The sequence below is a fragment of the Melospiza melodia genome, chromosome Z (genome assembly GCF_035770615.1).
Source record: "Melospiza melodia melodia isolate bMelMel2 chromosome Z, bMelMel2.pri, whole genome shotgun sequence".
Lineage (NCBI taxonomy): Eukaryota > Metazoa > Chordata > Aves > Passeriformes > Passerellidae > Melospiza > Melospiza melodia.
The window spans coordinates 9,831,280-9,851,583 of NC_086226.1; the positions used below are offsets into that span (position 1 = coordinate 9,831,280).

General features: G+C 43.3%; 1 protein-coding gene across 1 annotated transcript in view; it reads right to left on the bottom strand.

Moving 5' to 3' along the window:
• Positions 1 to 20,304, bottom strand: part of CCBE1 (collagen and calcium binding EGF domains 1) — a 96,003-nt gene that overhangs the window by 21,940 nt on the left and 53,759 nt on the right. The window contains exon 3 of the mRNA XM_063179978.1: positions 2,817 to 2,869. Coding sequence (XP_063036048.1) covers positions 2,817 to 2,869 — 53 coding nt within the window. The remainder of the gene's footprint in view (positions 1 to 2,816; positions 2,870 to 20,304) is intronic.

Sequence of the window (20,304 nt, forward strand, 5' to 3'; positions counted from 1 at the left end):
ACACAATGGTTGTAGGCAGGTCACAGGTCCAGAGCTGCATCCCCAGGGCTTTGGTCCCAGGTAACATGACTTCCCTAGAAACAGTTCTCTCAACTGAGATTAAACTAGGCAAAAGCTGCTGCACCACCTGTGCATGCTCTGCAGAACTGGAGATGAAATTTCCCTCCTGTGTTCAAACCCCTCGTTTGCCAGCCTAAGCAATGTGGTTTAGGGATGAATCAAAACCATACAATAAGGATCAGGCTGTTCCAGACTGTAGGAAAATGCAAAAGCCAAAGCAGAATAACAAATGTCTCTGTATAAGTTTCAATGAACTCAGAAATGACAATACGGCACGGAAAGTTTACCAAGGAAATTTTTGAAACAACATTACTAAGGAAAGACCAGACTTGACTATAGTTGGCTTGTAACCGAGTATTTTACTCTGAATTCTTCCACAGCCAGCTCAGGAAACAAACCAGCAATAGGAAGGGTGGCCTCCAAAATAAACTACTCCATACTGCATCTGTCCCTTCTTCACTCTGACACCATGGGACAGGACCCAAGACTGGACTTGGCTGGAACAGTGAGTCTCCAAAGCAAAGAAAAAGGAGATCACACAGGAGAAAAAGGTGAGGTGCTGTTCTTTTTATCCACTTTGCTGAACAGGTGGAGCAGGAAGAGATGCTATGGAGAGAATCAGACACACAAGTAACTCCACTCAATGTTTCCTGAGTATCCCAGGTCCTGTAGCTGGAAGCCACAGTGGCAAGGTGAGTACAAAACAGAAGAAATGCAGAAACTGGAGGCAGAGACTCATACTGTACTACACTGATTTCTGTTGCTTTTCAAGGGCAGATGAAAAATAACAGGACGAAAACCAATAAGGGACGTGGACAAAGCCACAAGCCCTTGGGAAAGAGTCTGTTTAAGGAACAGCTGTCCCAGAAGGAGATTGGTGTGTTCCTCAGGCAGCTATAAAAGGGTGGAAAAGGGAGGATCTATACCTCTGTCAACCCTCCTCCCTGCAGCCACTGCTAAATCATAGAGAAGACAGGGCTGGAACTACTTCTCACAGTTTCAATGTGCCAGTACTGGATTAAAAGGTGCAGATGTGCTCTAATAAACTCACATCTGTAATGCATTTATGTGTCTGTTTGGAGATATGGATTTCATACAGCTACTCTGTCAAGATTATGCCAAAACAATGTGTGAAGAGCCAAGTGATGTCTTGTAACAGAGTAAGTGAAACGAATACTTCAGTGAATCATGTTTCTTGCCCCTACACCAAGGGCCTGAGATTGTCTCGGATGTTATAGCAACTGCTGTGGCCTCTGAAGTTCCAGGCAAAATACAGATAAAGCTGAAAAGGGGGAATGGAGAAACAAAGGGAGAGAAGCAGAGAATTGAATTAGGGGCAGAAACTCTCAGGTTACTGAAATGCAGTTAAAAGACAGGATTGGACAAAGTCAGTGGGCACATAATAAAAGCTGCTTTCATAATCACCTAACATCTCAAGAGATGAGAATTAAAAGCCAAAGTAAGAAATTGCCATGGCTCTCATTTTATTTTTGCTCCTATTAATTCTCTTGCTGTATCCATTATATTCAATGAGTAGCCAGTACATAAAATTCTTAAATCCATAGGAAAGCTGGAGGCCAGAATGTAGAGTCCTGGCTTCTTTCCACCCTGAAAGGATTCAGGAATTCTGCCTCCAACACACACAACTGCCTCTTCCAAGTGTCTGTCTCACACTGGAGCTGTCACCCATATCACACACGCTGAGACAAAACTCACAGCAAAACCATCAGATGAGGAACTATGTGTGAGCACCAATTTCACCCAAACTCTATCCAGCTCCTCCAGGCACAGGGTCATCATTAGCTGTTTCCCTCTTTTTTTCTTTCTGTCTCCACCCCCATCAGTCCACCAATTGTTTTAGTGTTTCTAGCCAGCAGCAAAGAAGACACAAATTAAAAACAACAACAGCAACAAACTCACAACAAACCCACAAGGATTAGAGTTTGAGTTAGAATCCCTTTTGGTTGGAGACTGCAACTCAAAACCAGCTGATTCTCCAGTACATGGATTTGTCACTTTTTTTCCAAAACATCACAGTCACAAACTAGGAAAATTCTCAGACCAAATCAAGGCTTTCCATATATAATCAAATAGAAGAATATGTTGCCATAGATCAACTTTTTAACTTACTTGTTGTAAAAAAAAAGCTTTTTGGCATGTCATCTCTGGGCGTTTGCTCCTGCCTGGTAGTTCCCGTGGTCCAACAAATTCAGAGCCAGTTTCATCCAAATCAGATCCATTTTTACTACTGCATATTGAACTATCCTGATTAAATCTGCATCTTCCTTGGCCCCTGGTGACAAGGAAGCCACACCCATGGGAAATTACAGCAGGACTAACTCACCTACTCACCCTGTGCACTGACAAGTCAAGTCAGCTATACCATATCCGAGGGATAAAAGGGGAAGGGCATCATCCATGAGAGGTGCACAGAGTGCTCCCAGCTACCCAGCCAAGGGCAGAACATGTTCCTCTGTCTGCAGAGCAGCAGGTCATGGCACAAGATCTGTGCAGCCATGTGTACTTAGGGGAGGATCAAGGCTTAGAATGCTAAGCAGCACTCTTGGAAGTTGTTGATCTTTTTATTTTCCCAACAATTTCTGGGAAACAGCTCCTCCCCACACTGATACATGAGATATGGTGAAGCCTGTGCTTCTGTCAGGTCACTGTTCCAAACAGACAATGTGGAGAAGATGGCAGATGGGGAAAGACAAAAGCATGGGGACATGACATGTAAGAACAGTGAAATCACATACCTTCAGGGATGCATTGTCCAAGAACAAACTTATAACCCTTACAGCATTTTTTCCTGAAAAACAATAAAATAAATAAATGAATAAATAAATGTATTCTCTATAGATTTGTGCTGTCTTTAGAAACAGCCATAAGTGGATTGTGGATGCGACGAACCAAACAAGCAGCTGGAGTTCAGCATTACAGAACACAACAGGGAAATGCACCACCTGGCCCAGGAGGAATTTCCCATGGCAGCATGTCCAGCTACCTCAGGAGGCAGAGTAGCCCAACACTGACCCAACCAACATCCCAAGTAGTTTCCAAAAATCTTGCTCTCTTGTGTTGTCTGGCTGTTGTCTGGGCAGTTCAGTGCTGTCCAAATACACAGCTCAGGTCATCATTTTCATGGTACAGTCAAGGCTGTTTTGAAATATCCATCACTAAATTGTGAATCTGCAGGAAGGGGTAAGTCTCAGTGAGGAGTACACAGAGGATAGATGTTATCAGTCATTTCTCATCTTCTAATAGACCTGGAGGAGGTAAACTCAATATATTCAGTACTTCAACTGGAGCAAGGGAAAGTATCTTACATAGTACGAGAGACAAAATTGCAGGGTGGAGTCAATAGGATCAGACAATTTTTATGTGCCTATGACATGAACAAAGTCTGAATGCTGAGAAATTACTGTTTCTGACACACTGGCCAGTAATGACATTTAGGCATCCAGCTAAACCTGCTGGTTTTCTCTCCAGGCATCAAACCACATTCAGTCACTAAGGCTCCCAGCAGCCCTCAGGAGCCTTTACAAATGGCTGTGTGCCTTATCATCCTGAGAGTCTCTCTGCAGGGACCTAGTGACTTTCAAAGGGTCCCAGGTTGGTGACTACCAGGACTGCTCTAAAAGCAAAAAAATCCCTGTTGTTCCATGCATTATTATATTGAGTATACATGAATCTGGGGTGAATCAGTATTTTACAAATACACAGTTTTTTCATGCATTGTGGAAATGCATGAAAACAGGGAAACCATCCATTCTGTCTTTTCCTTTGAATCAATAACTAATGCAGAAGAATGCTAAAGCCATGTCAGTCACTGACACTACACCCCCCTGGACAACATGTAGCCATCACAAATCATCATTATATTGAATTTAAATTAGCTATCAGTTGCAACCGATGGCTTAAAACAAACAATGCATTTCTCCAAAAAATGTAAAAACAAACTTTGGCTCCCTATTTTACCCCCTTCCTTAAGATTAGCTGGAATATAAATTATGCCTAATGAGAGTTGAACATCTGAAGAGGAAGCCTTGCTTTGTTATGCAAACAGTGGTGCCTCATTAGACTTCTCTCCAAACACTGCTGTGAAGTTTTATCTGCAAGACAAACAAATGCAGGAGGAACGAGTTCAAAGGTGCATTGGGGAGGCTGTTCACAAGCTGCAAGCCCTGCTGATGGCTTTCCAAGTGCACATTGATCTCCTTCCCTCTGCAGAAGAAAAGAGGCTTCCTTGTAGCTGCTCGTCAGAGGAAGATACAGCCCAGCTTGAGAGGCCTGGGAGATGAGAAGGAGAGGAGGACATCCCTGCCATGAGATGCTGACCTGTGGGGTCGTGCCAGCCAGAGCTAACAGGGAGCCACAGGGAGCAGCAACTTCCATAATTTGTATCCTTCTCCATGGAATTCCCACCTTATTTTCAGGTTTAGGACCAATGAGACCTGTGTCAGCAGATGATGTGATAACCTGCTCCTGGGTAAGGGGTCACCTGCTGGCACCTTGCAGGAGCTGCCTCTCTGCTCTCAGCTTGTCTGGTCATGGCTTTTGGCTGGATTAATTGGCTTTCTTGTGGCTAAAGTGAGGTTTTATTTGCCTAGCTGGATTCCCCCGAAAGCCAAACTAATTGCCCTGATCAAACCCTTCTCCCACAGCCATACATTGAGAACCCATCACATGCTAAGTTTCAGCCATTAAATGCTGCCCTGGCACCCTGATATTGCACAGCCTTGTGCTTTAGCTTTCACTTAAAACAACCAGAAAATCACGTTCCCATGGCTGATATCCAAGTGTTTGCTGAAATCCCTCCCTCCAGCAGCTTCTTGCTGCAATGGGTTCCACAGTAGGATGAGATGGTTTTCAGCGTCTCTCTCAAATTTTTGTTGGAATTTTCCCAAGCCTTACTGATAAGGGGATTTTGAAATATTCTCTAAATGTGTGAAGATTTTTCTGCATTGTGGAAGTTTTAAATTATACTTAAAGAAGTGTTTAGAAGAGGGATGCCATGAATTCAGACCACATTCCACATGATAATCTCTTCCCAGTTGAAAGTTACAGATCTCAGCATTAGTGCAGCCTGTACTCAACAGCACCCTTATCAGCATGATTTCGCCAGGGAAACTGCTACTTTAGGGTTAATGCAAAGGAAATACAATACAATACAATACCTTTTTCTCTGAACATTACATTGCAACCCTGGGATTCCTGCATGCTTTAGCTTTCTACATTCTTTAAGTGAAATCTGTCAAAATGATGGACACACGAGCATTAGCAAAGGCATTTTAATAGCAACACTCATTTTCAGACGTCCAGGCTGACATGTCTAATCAACGTTGCACAGCAGCAATCTCGTTGTACATAATGAGAGGTAAGAAGGGGTTCCTACTGATAATTTTAGCTACTGGATAACTTTCAGCAAGGTGGTTGCCATGTAGCTGTACATGTGGCCATGCATGAAACACAAACATATGGCTGTGGGTTTGAAGCTCCACCACTAAAACCTGGAGCCCTGGGGAAATTAGGTTGATTTGTTAACCTGAAATCTGGTTTACAAAGGATGAAGCTTCTGGCAGACTTTTATCTGTTGCAGCTTTAAATGGGGTACTTCAGCAATTAAAAATGCAGTAACTTTTGATTCTCATGCAATCTTCACTCAGGAATAAGAACAACTCCAAACTGACAGAGGGTTTGGGGCACCATGATTTTTTTAATGCAACATTCAGCTTTTGGGGTTGTAAGAAAATCCGTAATGATAGGGACACCCCCAAAACCAAGTCATGCCTTATTTTTTCTGGCGGGTACCTGATGGAGAAAGAGGGAGACATTATGCTCCTACCCTCTGCTCTGGAGTTTGAGATGTTTCTAGAAGACAAAACGCCAGAAAATGGGATTTAGGGTCAAACTTTTGATACCAATAAATATACCTGTGACTAGGAAGATCTGTGGCAGACAGTGGCAGATCTGTCTCTTTTTTCAGGATTTGTGGCCTATTACCTTGCAAATTGAGAGAGGAGGTGAGTTTTCCAGGAGCTCCCCTGTGTCCCACCACCCATAGCCCCCTCCCAGAGTGCCCAGAACACAGAAGGGTGCATCAGCACAGCACCCCTGCCCCATTCTGCAAAGCAGTAGCTGCTTGATAGCATCGCCTCAGACAGGCAGGACGAGAGGCAAGATGGGAGGAATGCGGCTTAATTAAGCCACGGCTTTATTAAGTTAGCTTATCTGGCAGCTATCAGCAGTAAGTCATCCAGCAAGGACCATGTTTTTTCCCCATAATTGCTTCCACCTGGCGCAGAGCTGCCGTCACCCCAGCCCACCTCCTGCTCTGCACGGGACGCCGCAGTGATGCCGGAGACACCGAGCAGGGCAGGCTGAACCCAGAAAATAAATACTCTGTGTGAGAGGGGAGGGAGTCACTCAGGGTCCTACAGCTGCTGAAAGTCTTCAGAAATGCAAACAATAACAGGATAAACATTTAAAATTATAATTAACCTGCATCTGTTTGCAGTAACATGGCAGTGAGTTGGGTTATAACAACAGCTGCTCCGTGCGTTTATTGAGGTTTTGGAGAGGCAGCTCTAAATCTCTGCCATGAGTCATGCTGAAAAAGATACATGGTCATCATTTAGTGATAGAAAAAAGGGAACACAAAGGGGAAATGCAAAGAGAAGATGAAAAATACATGTTTTATGCTGGTTTCAGACTAAACATAAAATGTTAAGGAAGCTCTTGCTAAAGATGTCAAAGTAGAAAGAGAAGAGTCTGCTCTAGGAAATATTATCCTCCTAGGAGCAAAGCAGACACAGAAATCTCTATGCTGAGCCTGAGAGTGAGTTCTTAGGATAAAATATTGCCCTTGCTTTATCCCTAAAATGCTGCCAGGCAGTCAGTGAGCAGGCTGACTCCTCCCAGACAGAGGTAGTTCAAGAAGAGGAACTTTACCTCCCAGTTACTGGGGCTAGGAGAGCACTCACAGAACAGTTTCTAGAGCTCAGCTGAGACCTGAGGTCATGCCACTGGAAGATGAAGCTACTCCCTAGGTGGCCAAGCAGGAAAAATCCCTACTCTCCAAAACACTCTTTCTGATCTATGAATATCAGATCAGTTGCAATTTAGGGGGCAAAAGAGATGCTTAGGATTTCATACAGATTTAAATAGATCAGCACTGTTCTTTCAAGTTGGTACAGGTATAAAGCAATCATAATACACTCAAGAAATGTCTTTAAATAAAAAACCAATTACCTATTGGGGAAGGGGAGGACTTTTTTCAATACCAGACTTCTTCAGCCTAAATCATAACTTGAACTTAGAAGAACTTGTGCTGTGTTCTGAAGACCTGCCAGTTACACCTGGCATGGTGTTTTTAATTGCACAAAGGGTCTTTGTTAGATCCCTCTCCTTATTGTTCCTGCCCAGTGTTTCTTTTTTGATCATGCTGACTTTGAGAAATAAATGGTGTAGCAAAAATGCAAATGTAAAATACAGAAATGAAAGCACAAAAAATAATTAGACATCTATAAATGCCAGCCAGTGAGGTACGCTAAAAACAAGCCTAAAAATACCCAACCAAGCAGCAAACTCACTTTTCTTCCGTATGAAATCCAAATGAGCAACAGGTTTGTCTGCCAAAGCACGCACAGACAAAGCCCATCTGCAGCACAAGTGCAGCAGCTCAGTAGCTGTGCACAGTTTCGCCGTAATTCACATGGAGAGAAGATTTATGTCAACATGGTGTAAAACTGAAGCAATACACTTTATTTTTGTTTGCCTTTCTGTGGGACACATACCGAAATCTTGAGTAAGAGGGGATGGCCTCCCTGCAGACACTTGCTCAGCATACACTTTGCCACGATTTCCAGACTTAGTCCTTTTTCACAGTTTTGTAAAGAGATAATTTATGTTCACACTGGGTGTAATGCAAGGTCCAAGGCCAGCCCAAGCCCTTCCTGTCATCATCCCAGCTGAGGGGAAATAACCCAAACACAGTGAAGTCTTCCAATACTGCAGCACCTATCTATGAGTGCTGCGGGTACCTGTGTGCTTCTTTATTTCTCTTAACTGACTGATCGGAGCAGGATTTGCCTGAACAACCCTGGGGAACTCAGACCCCTGAGAGCAAGCCACTGCAATTTACTAGCTGATTTCTGTAGAAGTAAAATTTTCAGTGGTAAAAGCATTGCCTGAAACCAACTCTTGTTTTTTGTAAGCTATTAAAGTCAAATAATTTTGCCCACATATAATGGTTTTCTTTCTCTTAGCAGGGAAAAAAAACCAAAACGCCCTGCTATCTGCTCTTTTGCTCAACTCTGGCTATTAAGACAGATACCAGAAATGAAATCACATTCCAGTCATTGCTAATGGGAAGGTTTTGATAAGATTCACAGTTCCTGGACTTCTCTTGTGTCAATGCAAGCCAGGGACCAGATCCTCCCCTGGAAAAAGCCACATACCTCTCTTGACTCTAAGGAACTGTGCCAGTGCTTACCCTGGGAGACCCTGACTGATGCTCTTGAAAGCTTTCAGACACGCTCCTTGGCTGCTCCTTACTGTTAACTGACCCCTTCCCTCCTCCAAGTGCTGTTTCATGTCATCTTTTTATGGCCCAAGTGATTTTTATGGTGGCAGAGCATAAACTGTAGCTCCTTCTTCTCAGAAGAGAACTTCCAAACAAATATGATGGTTTACAGCCCCTGCTGAGCACAATATTTGTGAATGCTTGAAGCTCATTCCTCTATAGAAGAGAAAAGAAATGCTTTGAGGTGTGGGAGAAGCCCTCTACCCTGCATGGGTATCAGTGGGGCTGGGAGGCACTGACCTGCATGAAACTGAAAGATGCACAAAAACAAAACCTCATAGGTCTCACAAATTTAGGTACCAATATAAAAGTAGGTTATTTTTGTAGAAAAACCTGGGCCTCTGTTCTCCACAGGAACGGTGCAGGACACCTCTCCCAGTGGGGTTTGTGGTTTTACTTAAGTAAATGAGATGTGGTGAGGTATTCAGTAGTGGTTTCAAACAACATCAATGCAGGGAAACCATTCTCCCAACACATCCCCCTGCATCAGCAGATCAGCACTCCCAGGAGACCATCTTTTTTGGACTTTCTTAGGGCTTCAGGATGCAGAGAAAGGGGTTGATGTGAAAATCCTGCAGGCAGCCACAACAGAGAAACATTTCTCATGAGCTTCTGTTCATTGCAGAAAGAGCTGGCAATTAAACCTCAGCTTTCTATCTCTCTTCTGGGCAGAAGAAAAAGACCTTTGGAAATGTTTCCCGTGATCCTCCCTTTCAATGTGTAACTTAAAGATGCTGCTATTGTGAAACATAAAGATGCCGTTGGGATTTCCACATGAGCCACAGAGACCACGGTTCCACGCTTTTGGGGAAGCAATGACTCTGTGCAACAGGGCCAGAACCAACAATTTCCCTGGTCGGTTCCTGGCCCACCCAGAGCCACGGGGCTGCAAACACATCGACCAAGCACAGGCTGATCAGCATCTTTTTCTGCAGAGCAGACCAGCTGGCAGCATTGGTAACCATCAGGGCCTGTGTCTCACTTAGCATACCAGTGTCCAAAAATGACTGAATAAAAGTCTGCTTGCAAATGTCCCCTTAGGAAAGAAGGAAACTCTCAGCAGGAAAATGTTACACAACTTTGAAAAGGTAATGACCTCGGCCACCACTGGAAAAGCCATTTGTTGGATATTTTACATGTAATGCATGTAAGCATCATCCTCGAAATCACATATGAGATCCCTTCAAGTGCTAGACTGTACTTTCTTCCGCTCTTTCCTGGATTTTTATTTCATAGTTGTTTTTTTCATAACACAAGGGAATGCTCATGTGGTTTATCACTAGACAACATGTCAAAAATAGCAGAATGATTAAGTAAAAGGCTTTTGACTGTTTTCATCTGCTTAGACTCAGCTGTCAGCTTTGTCTTGCTCTCTTTTCTAACAAATTTTTTTTATTTTCTGGCATTGTACCAAGAAAACGATTTTGTTTAGTTTTGCAGGTGAAGTTGGTATGGATTCTGCAGAATCCAAGTCAATGTTTGACAGGTATGAAATCTGAGGGGAAGAAAAAAAGGAATTTTATACAATGATAGCACTGTTTGCATTTAATAAAAGGTCTAATGAACTGGCAAAGTATAATGCAGCCTCATAAATATATAGTCATGACTATGAACAAGTAGCCTACTAAATATCAATTTAAATGATCCAAGATTAGGCTTGAGTTTTAAAATAACTCACTGCTTTGAGATCTAAAGCACGAGAATCGAGCAAAAGTCCTTTTTTCCACCATCTCTGACTTCCAATTAGAGGACTACGAGCCAAATTTCCTTCCAAGTCTGTAAGTAGTATGTTTTGTTGATGGCACACATTCAATTATTTATCTAACCCAAGGTGAGCCAGAGTACAGGACTAATCACAGCACATCTGTCCTGTCTCTTGGATTTTTAAAACTTCCATGACTCTTCATTTCGTAGCTCCAATTTCCTACCAAGTGTCCATGTGAGATAGAGAGCAATAAATTCCATTTCATGAGGGAAGGCAGAGCCAGAGCAGCACTGCGAGGAGCTGCACTCATGGGCTGGCTGCTGTGCTGGTGCTCGGTCGCTGGAGTCAAACAGCCACTAATTGCTGGCAAGCTCTCAGACTTACTGAATCCAGCCCAATGCAGCCCTGTTTATATAGCATCTCTCATCAACAAGATCACAAAAATGCTGCATAAGCAATGTCTAATAAACTCCTTTAGGTAAACAGCAAAAGGAAAGCTCCTTTTACGCACGCATGCACAGAAAAACACATCACACAAACTGTGCCAGGAAGTCAGATCTCTAAAGCTGGATCTCCAAACCGGACATAAATCCCAATTAACCTTCAGAGACAAGCCAGTCACTCTGTCTACATTTACTTACTGGAGTGCTGATATTAAAGGGCCTGATCCTGGTTCTGCTGCAATCCCTGGCAGCCTTGACAGGAACATGTGTCAGATTGGGAACAGGATCTGACCAAGGCTCAGGATGGTGGGTGAGGACATGCTCAGCTCTGAGGATGTGCTACAATTGGACTTCTTGGAAGAATAGTTCCAGAAAATCACTCAGACATAAACTTGATCAAGTCTTGCTGACAGTTGTCTTTGAAACAGTTGCAAGACTCATCTTGGTTTTGATGGATTTGGGATGTGACATCTACCACTGCTCCTGTACTCCCCCCCAGGCACAACATCAATCTACACCTTAAACCATCCATCTGCACCCTAGACACAGACCTAGACACTTAATCCAGATATTTGATAGGTGTTTTAATTTGTTTTTTGAATGGTTTTTGAAATTCCACTCCAGGAAAAAGTAAGTAAATAAGTCCAGCCAGGCTAACACTTCCAACTTAAATAGCCTAGAAATGGGGACAGCCAAACACAAAGCCTTCAGCTTTTAAGAAGTCAAATAGCATGGAACAACACTTGAAGAAAGATACATCTTCGAGCGCCTTTGAGCTGTGATTAGTCCTGTACTCTCCACACTGACTCTCCATGATGTCCAGACCATATTGTGGTTTCCATCACTTGGCTGGAAACTGACAGGGGGAGGATGATTGCATTTGGATACTCTGCCTCTCTGTGGAAAGCTCATGGTGAAAGGACAAGGATGTCTGCATTTGGATACTCTGCCTCTCTGTGGAAAGCTCATGTTGAAAGGACAAGAGGCATGCAGGGCACAGAGGTTTATGTGGATTGCTCCTGATTTCTGGGACAATGTGAAAATCTCAATGGTTACTCCCCACACCACCTATAGATAAGGGGTATGTGATGGCTCCTCTCTTCAGAGCGCACTTTGTGCAAAAGGCACAAAGCAATCTAATTTTATACATTGTGAATCACATAAGGATGCTTAACAACTCCTTATGCCTATGGATTTTTATCCTTCCAGAACTGGCTTAGAGTCACTGGGGCATGACCCTGCTTCAGCACAGCTGAGGGGATTTTTAAGGCAAGGTTTCAGCCAAGCAACAGAAACAAAACCCCTATAATTTTAGAAAAACAGATTCACAGCATAATTTGAGTGGCAAGGGACCTTTGGAAAGATTGTGATCCAAGTGCACCTGACAGCAGAGAACTGCTCAGAGACTTGCCCAGACGAATGTTGAATGTCTTTGGGGATGGAGATTGAGATTGCATCACTTCTCTGGGACCCTCTTCTGAGTGTTTAACCACTTCACTGCCCATTTTCTCCTTTATATCTGCTTAAAATGTCCCTGCTGCAACCTGTGGCTTTTGTCTTGTGTTGTTTTGTAGTGCACCTCTGATGAAGGTCTGGCTTCATCTTCTCAATACCCCCAGTATGTCTTCCCTGTAACTCCCCATTAGTTAGTGGGAGACATCAATTAAATTCACCCCTAACTCCCTCCTCTCCAGACTGAGCAGACACAGATCCCTTGGGCTCCCCTTGAATACAATGTGCTCCAGCCCCTGAGCGTCTTGTCTCCAGCTTGGTGAGTGTACGAAACTTCACGTAATCAATTCAAAAATAACATTAGCAGGTATTCTTTAAAAATACAAAATAATTGGATACAAACAAAAAACTTAAAAAAAAAAAAGGGAGGAAAAAAAGGGTAATTCCAATTAAATTGGAGCTTTGGTTCACAATCACTATTTTGTCTCCCCACTCCATCTCCAAATGGAAGTTTAAAAGAAGAAAAGCTGACAAAAAAGGTAGTAAAACTTGAATGAAATACAAACAATACTATTTTTTTTTTCATTAAAGTATTGTCAGCAGAAGAGTTGGCTGGTTATCATCACTATCTAAGCAACAAGAACTTGAAGCTGGTTTTTTAATACAATTTCAACATCAATAGCAGCAATGGAATTAAGTTCTTAGTGTAAGCCCTTGGAAATATCTATAAAGATATTAAAAAGATAATATTTCAAGTGTTCACTGATCCAGATGTTTCTCTCTTTTTCCCCTCTGTTTTATTGTTCCCAGAGAAGACCTTATAAATGCTGAAACTGCTTATTAAGTATACAGACTTAATGAGTTGGACAAGGGAAGAAATAATTCTTAACATAACATGTTCACAAGTCAGACCCATGTTTATTGTCAATGGAGATGATAGCAAAATACTCTCTGTGCAGAGAGTAGTCTCTTTTAGGATAGAGTCTGTCTCCATGAACCACTTCCAGCATACTGAAAAGATTAATTTCTAAGACAACGCAGTATGAAAGTTTGTTAAATTATGTAGTGATGCTGTACCCTGGCCCCAGTGCCAAGGCTTATTTTTGGAGCCACACATCTGCAGGTTATTTGTTGCAGGATGGGGTGGATGGAGCGAATCCTTAAACAATTTCCTAAGTAGAGAAGCATTACTGGAACGAGCAGTTGTTTACATGGTGTCACTGGAAGGCCTGGTATCTGGGATGTGCCTGGATAGCTGAGACTACTCCACTTATGCTGCAGTCAGCAGACAGTGAGAAGTTCACAAAGCAGCTTTTTGATGTGGCACCCAGCTCCTCTGTTCAAAGTGGCAGGAGCAGGAATGCCATCCAGCCATGGGCTGCCGTGATTTTGGCACGGAGTGAGGTGCCCCCTCAAAGCCAGTGCATTCCACTCTTTAATTTATAAACAAATGAGTAACTAAGACAGTTCTAAACATAAAAAGCAAAGCTATTTTCAGAAACTTCCCCACATTTCCCCACCATGCTGTGTCCTACACAGGGCTCAGCTTTCAACCCAGCCTGAGCCAATTGCCTGTTGGCCATGTACTAATTGCAGGAGTGATCACACCATGCCCTAACTGATCAAACCACTGCCCCACTCCCTGGTTTTATTGCCTAATTTAATGGGACTGGCATTGGCTGCTGCTCCTCTTTCTCATTCTGCTGCTGGAATATGGTTTTAGCTCTGAGTAACCTGCTGAGGTTGAACACAGGACTTCAATGAGATGCTGAAATGCTATTGGGAAAACTCACCTCCATTTTACTCTGTATACTTGATATTTGCAGCCATGTTCCAGTTGAAAGACTCTCCTCCCCCCTAGTCCCCTCTAAACCACTGCCTCAAAAATAGGGATGAGGTCTGCTACCAGGCATGGCACCCAGGCAGCCTGAGGCTGCAGGATGAAGGAACATTTTGCTCTGGACAGCTATGAAACACTGAGAGCAAAGAAGCAGAAATGGGCCAAAGGAAATTGGACCTGTTGTGGGGCAAAACCTTGCTGCTGGGACAGACTTCTGAAGGCAAAACCTTTTGGGATGCACAAGGGAGGTGAGAGGAAAGGTCACAAACCCAAACCTGGACCCTCCCATCCTCAGATGGGCAGTGAAGATGTGGTCCCGAGCTGGTGAGGGTGGCTTGTGATGGATGCATGGAAAGCCTCAAGCATGATGAATTCTGAGAGGAAGCCTGATTGCTTGCAGCACTGTGCAATTGCCCTTGTATTAATTACACCTCCCATTAAAATGGGGTCATGTTTTCAGATACTGATGCCTGCAGGCATTCACCAAATTTGTATTACTTCACCCTCTCCTAAAACCAATGCACTCTGGGGATGACTCTGCTGGAGCTGGTGCAGCAGTTCCAGATCCAGGCAGCAATTCAAAGCTGCAAGTGCTGGAGTGACTCTGGCATTTGGAGCACCAAAAAGGGCTCAACATTTGGGCTCAAAAGTGAAAAAACCTGACGCCAGAGTGAGAACAGAGTCAGGGTTACTGACCAATTTACCCAGGAAGACTGAGTAGGCCCCTCAGTTTGTCCCATTTCATCAGGTTTCCCCTCCCTGCAGTTCATCCTGGACAACTGCCCTGCACACCAGCCCAGTTGTGACATTCAGTGGTTTTGTCTGTGACTGCAAGGTCTTTTCAACTCATTTGCAAATGTTTGTTTTCTTCTAGTGATGGGACTTTGCTTTGTCTGCCTTACTTCCGTGCCCCGAGATGAGGGCAAACATCCTGCTGGGTGTCAGTTTTAAGACGTGCTTTCTGCTGGTCATGTTCTTGTTTGCCTGTGGGAACCCTTCTCTCCCCATTACTTTTGGTATCAGCTTTTGGTATTTCTCTCACAATGTCAGTCTTTTGATGACTAATTTTGGTGGTCTAGGTCAGGCGGCTGTTTCTTGATAATGCTCAGTGCCACATTTCTGGTTCTTCCTTTACCATTACTATATTTAAGGTATTACAGCATAAATATCTTGCTACTGTAATGCCTGTTCATACCTAGGAAATATATGGAAAAATGGTCCTTGTGGTAGGACCTGGGCCTGCCTGCACAGCCCTCACTGGAATGGCACCATAAAGCTGAAAATTTGATGTTGGTAAAAAAAGTTATACAGCTGCTATCATATGTGCCTTCATTTCTGCTAATGCTTTATTCTCTGTACAGTATTTAAACATCTTTTTCATGTCACAGCAGACATGGCTGAGAGGAGGCTCAGGAAAAACCATGACCATGGTCATAGGCAAGAGTCATCACCTTCATCTAAAGTAAGCCACCAGGGAAAGTTTGGGTGATTTCTTCCTATTAACTTATCCTCCTGTAATATGTTTCATGCTGTGTCATTACTAAGCTTCCAGAAATTTTCAAGCTGATGTTGCACTTAAATAAGTAAATACAAAGTGACTGCTAAGGAAGTTTAGGAGATAAGAGAGCAGTATATTTTTTCTGACTGGCTTATTATGCCTGGTGTAACTGTGGGTGACAGTCACTTTGGCTCTCCATGAGTTAAATTCAGTTCCTCCTGGAAAATGGAAGATGTGTCCAAAATCGGTCTTGCAGGTAAACACACTGTACACTCAAGGCATCTGTCTGTGCTAGCCTGTAGAGACAATGCTAAATTTAGACCTGAGGCTAAATCAGTATCAGTAAAAACAAGATTATAATTGCTAGATTCATCCCTCAGAACGTCCATTTTGAGTTTCTGTTCCTCTCAGAATATACATTTTGTGTCACTTTGTACTGCTTCTGCATTACCACTTATTTATCTTACGCAATACTTGTGCATTGCCTTTGAGTACACTGTTCACACTAGAATACTTTTACAGAGGTAGTATTTTATGAAGAATAAAACAAACTAATTGTTTTCTTTCCTACTCTATTCACAAGTTGGTTTTTATTTCTGAGACACTCCAAGGAAGAAAATCCAACATTTTTACTGGCTGAGATATCAATCTGATTCTGTAAGGCTGTTTGAAAGCACTATAATATAACTGGCTCACTCTAATATATTTGGAATAAAGTTTTGGCATGTGGTGTAAAGCAGACTCCCCCAAACCCATGAGTGCAAACAGCAAAGTGAAATCAATACTGTGTGCATTCCTTGAGAAATTTCACCTTGGTTTGGATTTTTTTCCCACCTTTCCTACTAATGAAGTGCTTGTTCATCAGTGTTACAGCCCAATGGGCACAGTGTGTATTACAATCTCACCATCTGCATCATTTACATTCCCAAATGTGGAATCTCAGCCAGATGTCTGACTTATCTCCAAGGCGCTGACTTCAGACATATGGTTTTTATTTAAATGAATCACAATACTAACAGAAATCCAGTATCTATTATCTGTCACAATTGCAGATAATAACTCAGAATAAATTTAACTTGAGCTTTTTATTGTTGCCCACATAGACAATTCTGTGGATGAATCTCCTAAAGTGCAATAATAAAAATCAAATGAAAGTTAAGTCACAACGTTAAGCAGAGTAGTTCGTTATAGGAGAAGTTTCAGATTCTATTGCAAACAGAAGAAAAATGCACAACCATTAGTAACACAGAGATCCTGAAGCAATGCATGACACCGAGACACAATTCAATGCCAGGACATTAAGTAACCCCAAGCCATAGTTCTGTTAATTCCATTAAGGATCCAGCAAAACCCAGTGCACTGGTGCTCGGTACTGATGATTGCCATCAGGTGTGGGGGGTTCATAACCTGAAAACAGCATCACACTCTCCTGTTTGCATGCAGAGCTTGAAGGTTCTATTCAAAACTTGTGTGGTGTTTGCTGGCACAAAATAAAATGCACACTTTCATTTAGAAATGTGTCTCTATTATTTTGCTCTGACTTGGATTTCTGGACCTTTCCACACTCTTAATTAGTAGTGGTAGGAGTAATAATATGTTTTTACTTCCATGATGTTAACCACTAGGGTATGAATGTTGCAAATAGAAACTAAGTTCAAAATAAAGAAAATTGATAGTTCCTTACTCTGATTCTTTTTCTTCCCACTTTGATAATTCTATGATTCCTATTCCTTCAATTTGCTACCAAATAAACACCATTCTTTACCTTTCACAGAAGAAAAGTATTGATGCTTACACTATATTGACATCAAAATGTGCCTGTCACAAACCAGAATCCCAAATCCTTATGCAAACCCTGATCAGAACAATTGTTTCGGACTGAATGTATTTTCAGCTATGACAGGATGCAAGGACAGTGTGAGTGCAGGAAAATCAAAGCCATCACATTCCTTATTATAACTGTACACAATTTCCTGTGAAATAGATGATTTTCATATCAAAACCACCATGACAGCATGCACAGGGACAAATGTGCACAAGTACAGGTGCCTCTGTCTTCCTCAGGGAGGGACAAATGCTTCTGGAGAGCATCTCATCCTGGTGGTGGCATGGCAAAACTCCTAAGCCCAGCGCCTTGCTTGAGACATGCAAGCAGAGAAAACCTGGACTTCAATGCCGCAGATTTCACCAGAGCCAAATGATTTCTTTAAAATCTTTCAGAGCTCCACTCCTAGGGAAGGTGATCAAAGGCCATGAAATGATGAAATTTGCACCAAAACCAAGAGGAGGAGATGGCCTCCTTGCTCACTCTGCTGACAGTGTCCAGCCACGTCCCTCCTGGGGCGGGAAGACCCCACAGAGGCACCTCCTCAACCCCGAGCACCCCTATGCACAGATGCATCGCCCCATGCGGGAGGCTGGGAGTGCGCCTGTGGTTTGACAGCCAAGCATTGTGAACCCAGAGCTCCCCCAGAGAGGGGTCAGCCTTGAGGGAGCTCCTAGGGGAACTCTGTTTGCAGAGCTGGAGACAAGGGCAGCCGCCCCCTCAGCTGTGCAGCTCCTCTGACTCTCCCTGTGGGTTCAGCTGTTTCCTAAGCCAGGGAGAGTGCAATACTAAAACATCATTGTATCTGGACCTCTCAGGAAACCCTTCCAGAAATGGAACTGGAAAAAACCTCCAGACTACAATCATGCAATTAAACGCTGAATCACAACAGAGAACCACAGAAGCCCAGTGAAAAATATGCTGGCATGTGGTTAATGTTGGCTTTTCTTAATCTGTGAGTGCCAAACCCCTTTGTATGTTCACCAGGTCACTGTCATGTGCAATGGTGACTTTATTTCTCACCACTCCCTGAACAACAAACTCCCTTTCAGTGCTGCTTGAAGCCATCAGAGATTATGCTTGTCTGCCTGCACATTTTCAGCCAATGTCCAACTTAACTACTTCATCTGCCAGTATGTTTTAACGATGCAGTCCTGCAGAAGATGGGGTCAGGGCACCACATTGAGACACCATGGGCTGCTACAGCAGCTCAGTGCCAGCCCTGAGAGGGGACTCTGCACCATCCAGGAGTGCTGGTGGATGTTTAAGGGGGGACAACTGTAAAACACAGGCTGGGGTGAAGAATCGTGGGAATTGGCTCTGCAGTCATTATGTCTGGATCTTTTCTAGCCCAGTGTGGAATGTGTATACCTATGACAGGGTCCATGAATAAACCCCTTGAGCTGAGGGTGCTCCACCCCCAAGCACAGACCATAACTAGCCTGATTCTTCTCCAACAGCTTGGCCAGGAAGCTTCAAGCACTGCTCTGTTCACTACCTGATGACATGGGTACTGGCCTCACAGGCAAACAGCTCGAATCTCTGAATTTTCATTGATTCAATTCACTGCTCACGAACAGTGTAGTGCAGTAGTGCTCAAAGGTGCCCAAGCAAGTTTTGAACATGCTAGCGTGGGCCTGGAAGTGGGGCAGCTGCCTGAATTCATCACTCTGCCCAGACATTGCTCTGTGCTGATATATTTCCTTGTTCTATGGTTTTGGGGACAAAACAGGGACAATAGGATTTTTGTTTTGCTTTTATTGTTATCACCACAATGACAGTAAAGCAGCCACTCTGATTAGTTCCTGCCAGGGTATAATCTTTGGAGTAAATGCTGCTGAGGATTGAAAAAAGTGGCTGATAGTTTTGCTTGAGGAGCAAGCTCATGGCTTGAGATCGCCCCCTTTAATATCACCTATGCAAAGCACAAAGTCCAGCTGAAGCCTCCTGCCCTTGAAAGCTGTGCAACTGTTTAGGTGTTGTCTGATGCCACCACAACTGTCCTCTATGGAAGGATGGGCAGGACTGGTCTGCCCTTCCACGAGTGATAAAGCAGTTAAAAGAACATATGAGGTCTTATAAAAATGATGAATTCACTTTCCACAGAGAGTCCGGTAAGTTTTATGCTGCTACCTACAAAAATGTCAGCTGCTCAATTTCTCATTGGGATTTAGCTGTTGCATTTTGACAGCAATGGAAAAGAACAGCAAAATGGCCAAATCTGCTCTTATTAGAGCTGGACAGTAAATTACATGCTCTGCTCCATCCACAAAGAAATGTTTATCAACTGCTGCCAAAACCCACAGCACCCTGGTGTTTCCTCAGGCTTGCCTTCCATTCCTACAGCCACTGAGGAGGCTGTTACCCTTGGGAAGTCTCATTTAGAATAAACAGTTCTTTATGTTCATTATCGTGATTCCCAGAGAAAGGGCTGGGGGAGCTAATTAGCAGCTAAGCATGACGGGGAGCGCCAGGCTGGACCCAGAGGATCTGCGAGTGCATTCTCCAGGCTGAAGAGCTACAGCAAACCTCATGACTCTTCCTCTGGCCTCAAGGATCCCTGGGCTTTGAGCTGGGTAATTTCTTTTTTTTTTTTAGTGGGATGACAACAGTTCACTGGAGGAGGGCAGGGGAGAAACCAAACTACAGCACTGTGTCAGGAAATGACTGATTCTAAGAAAAATATAAGATGGACCTAGGGGCCAAGGCATTCCCGTTCCTCACCAAACAGTGGTGTTTGCAGATCAGACTTGACTGACTTCTTCACAAAGGCAAAAAGGAAACCAGAAGCCCCCAAGCACTAGTGTTTTGGGGGAAGCCCAGTTTGCATTGTTTGGGGTTTCTTTACAGTTCAGTTCAGCCTGTGCATCTGTTTGTCTCTGGTTCAGTCTCACCCC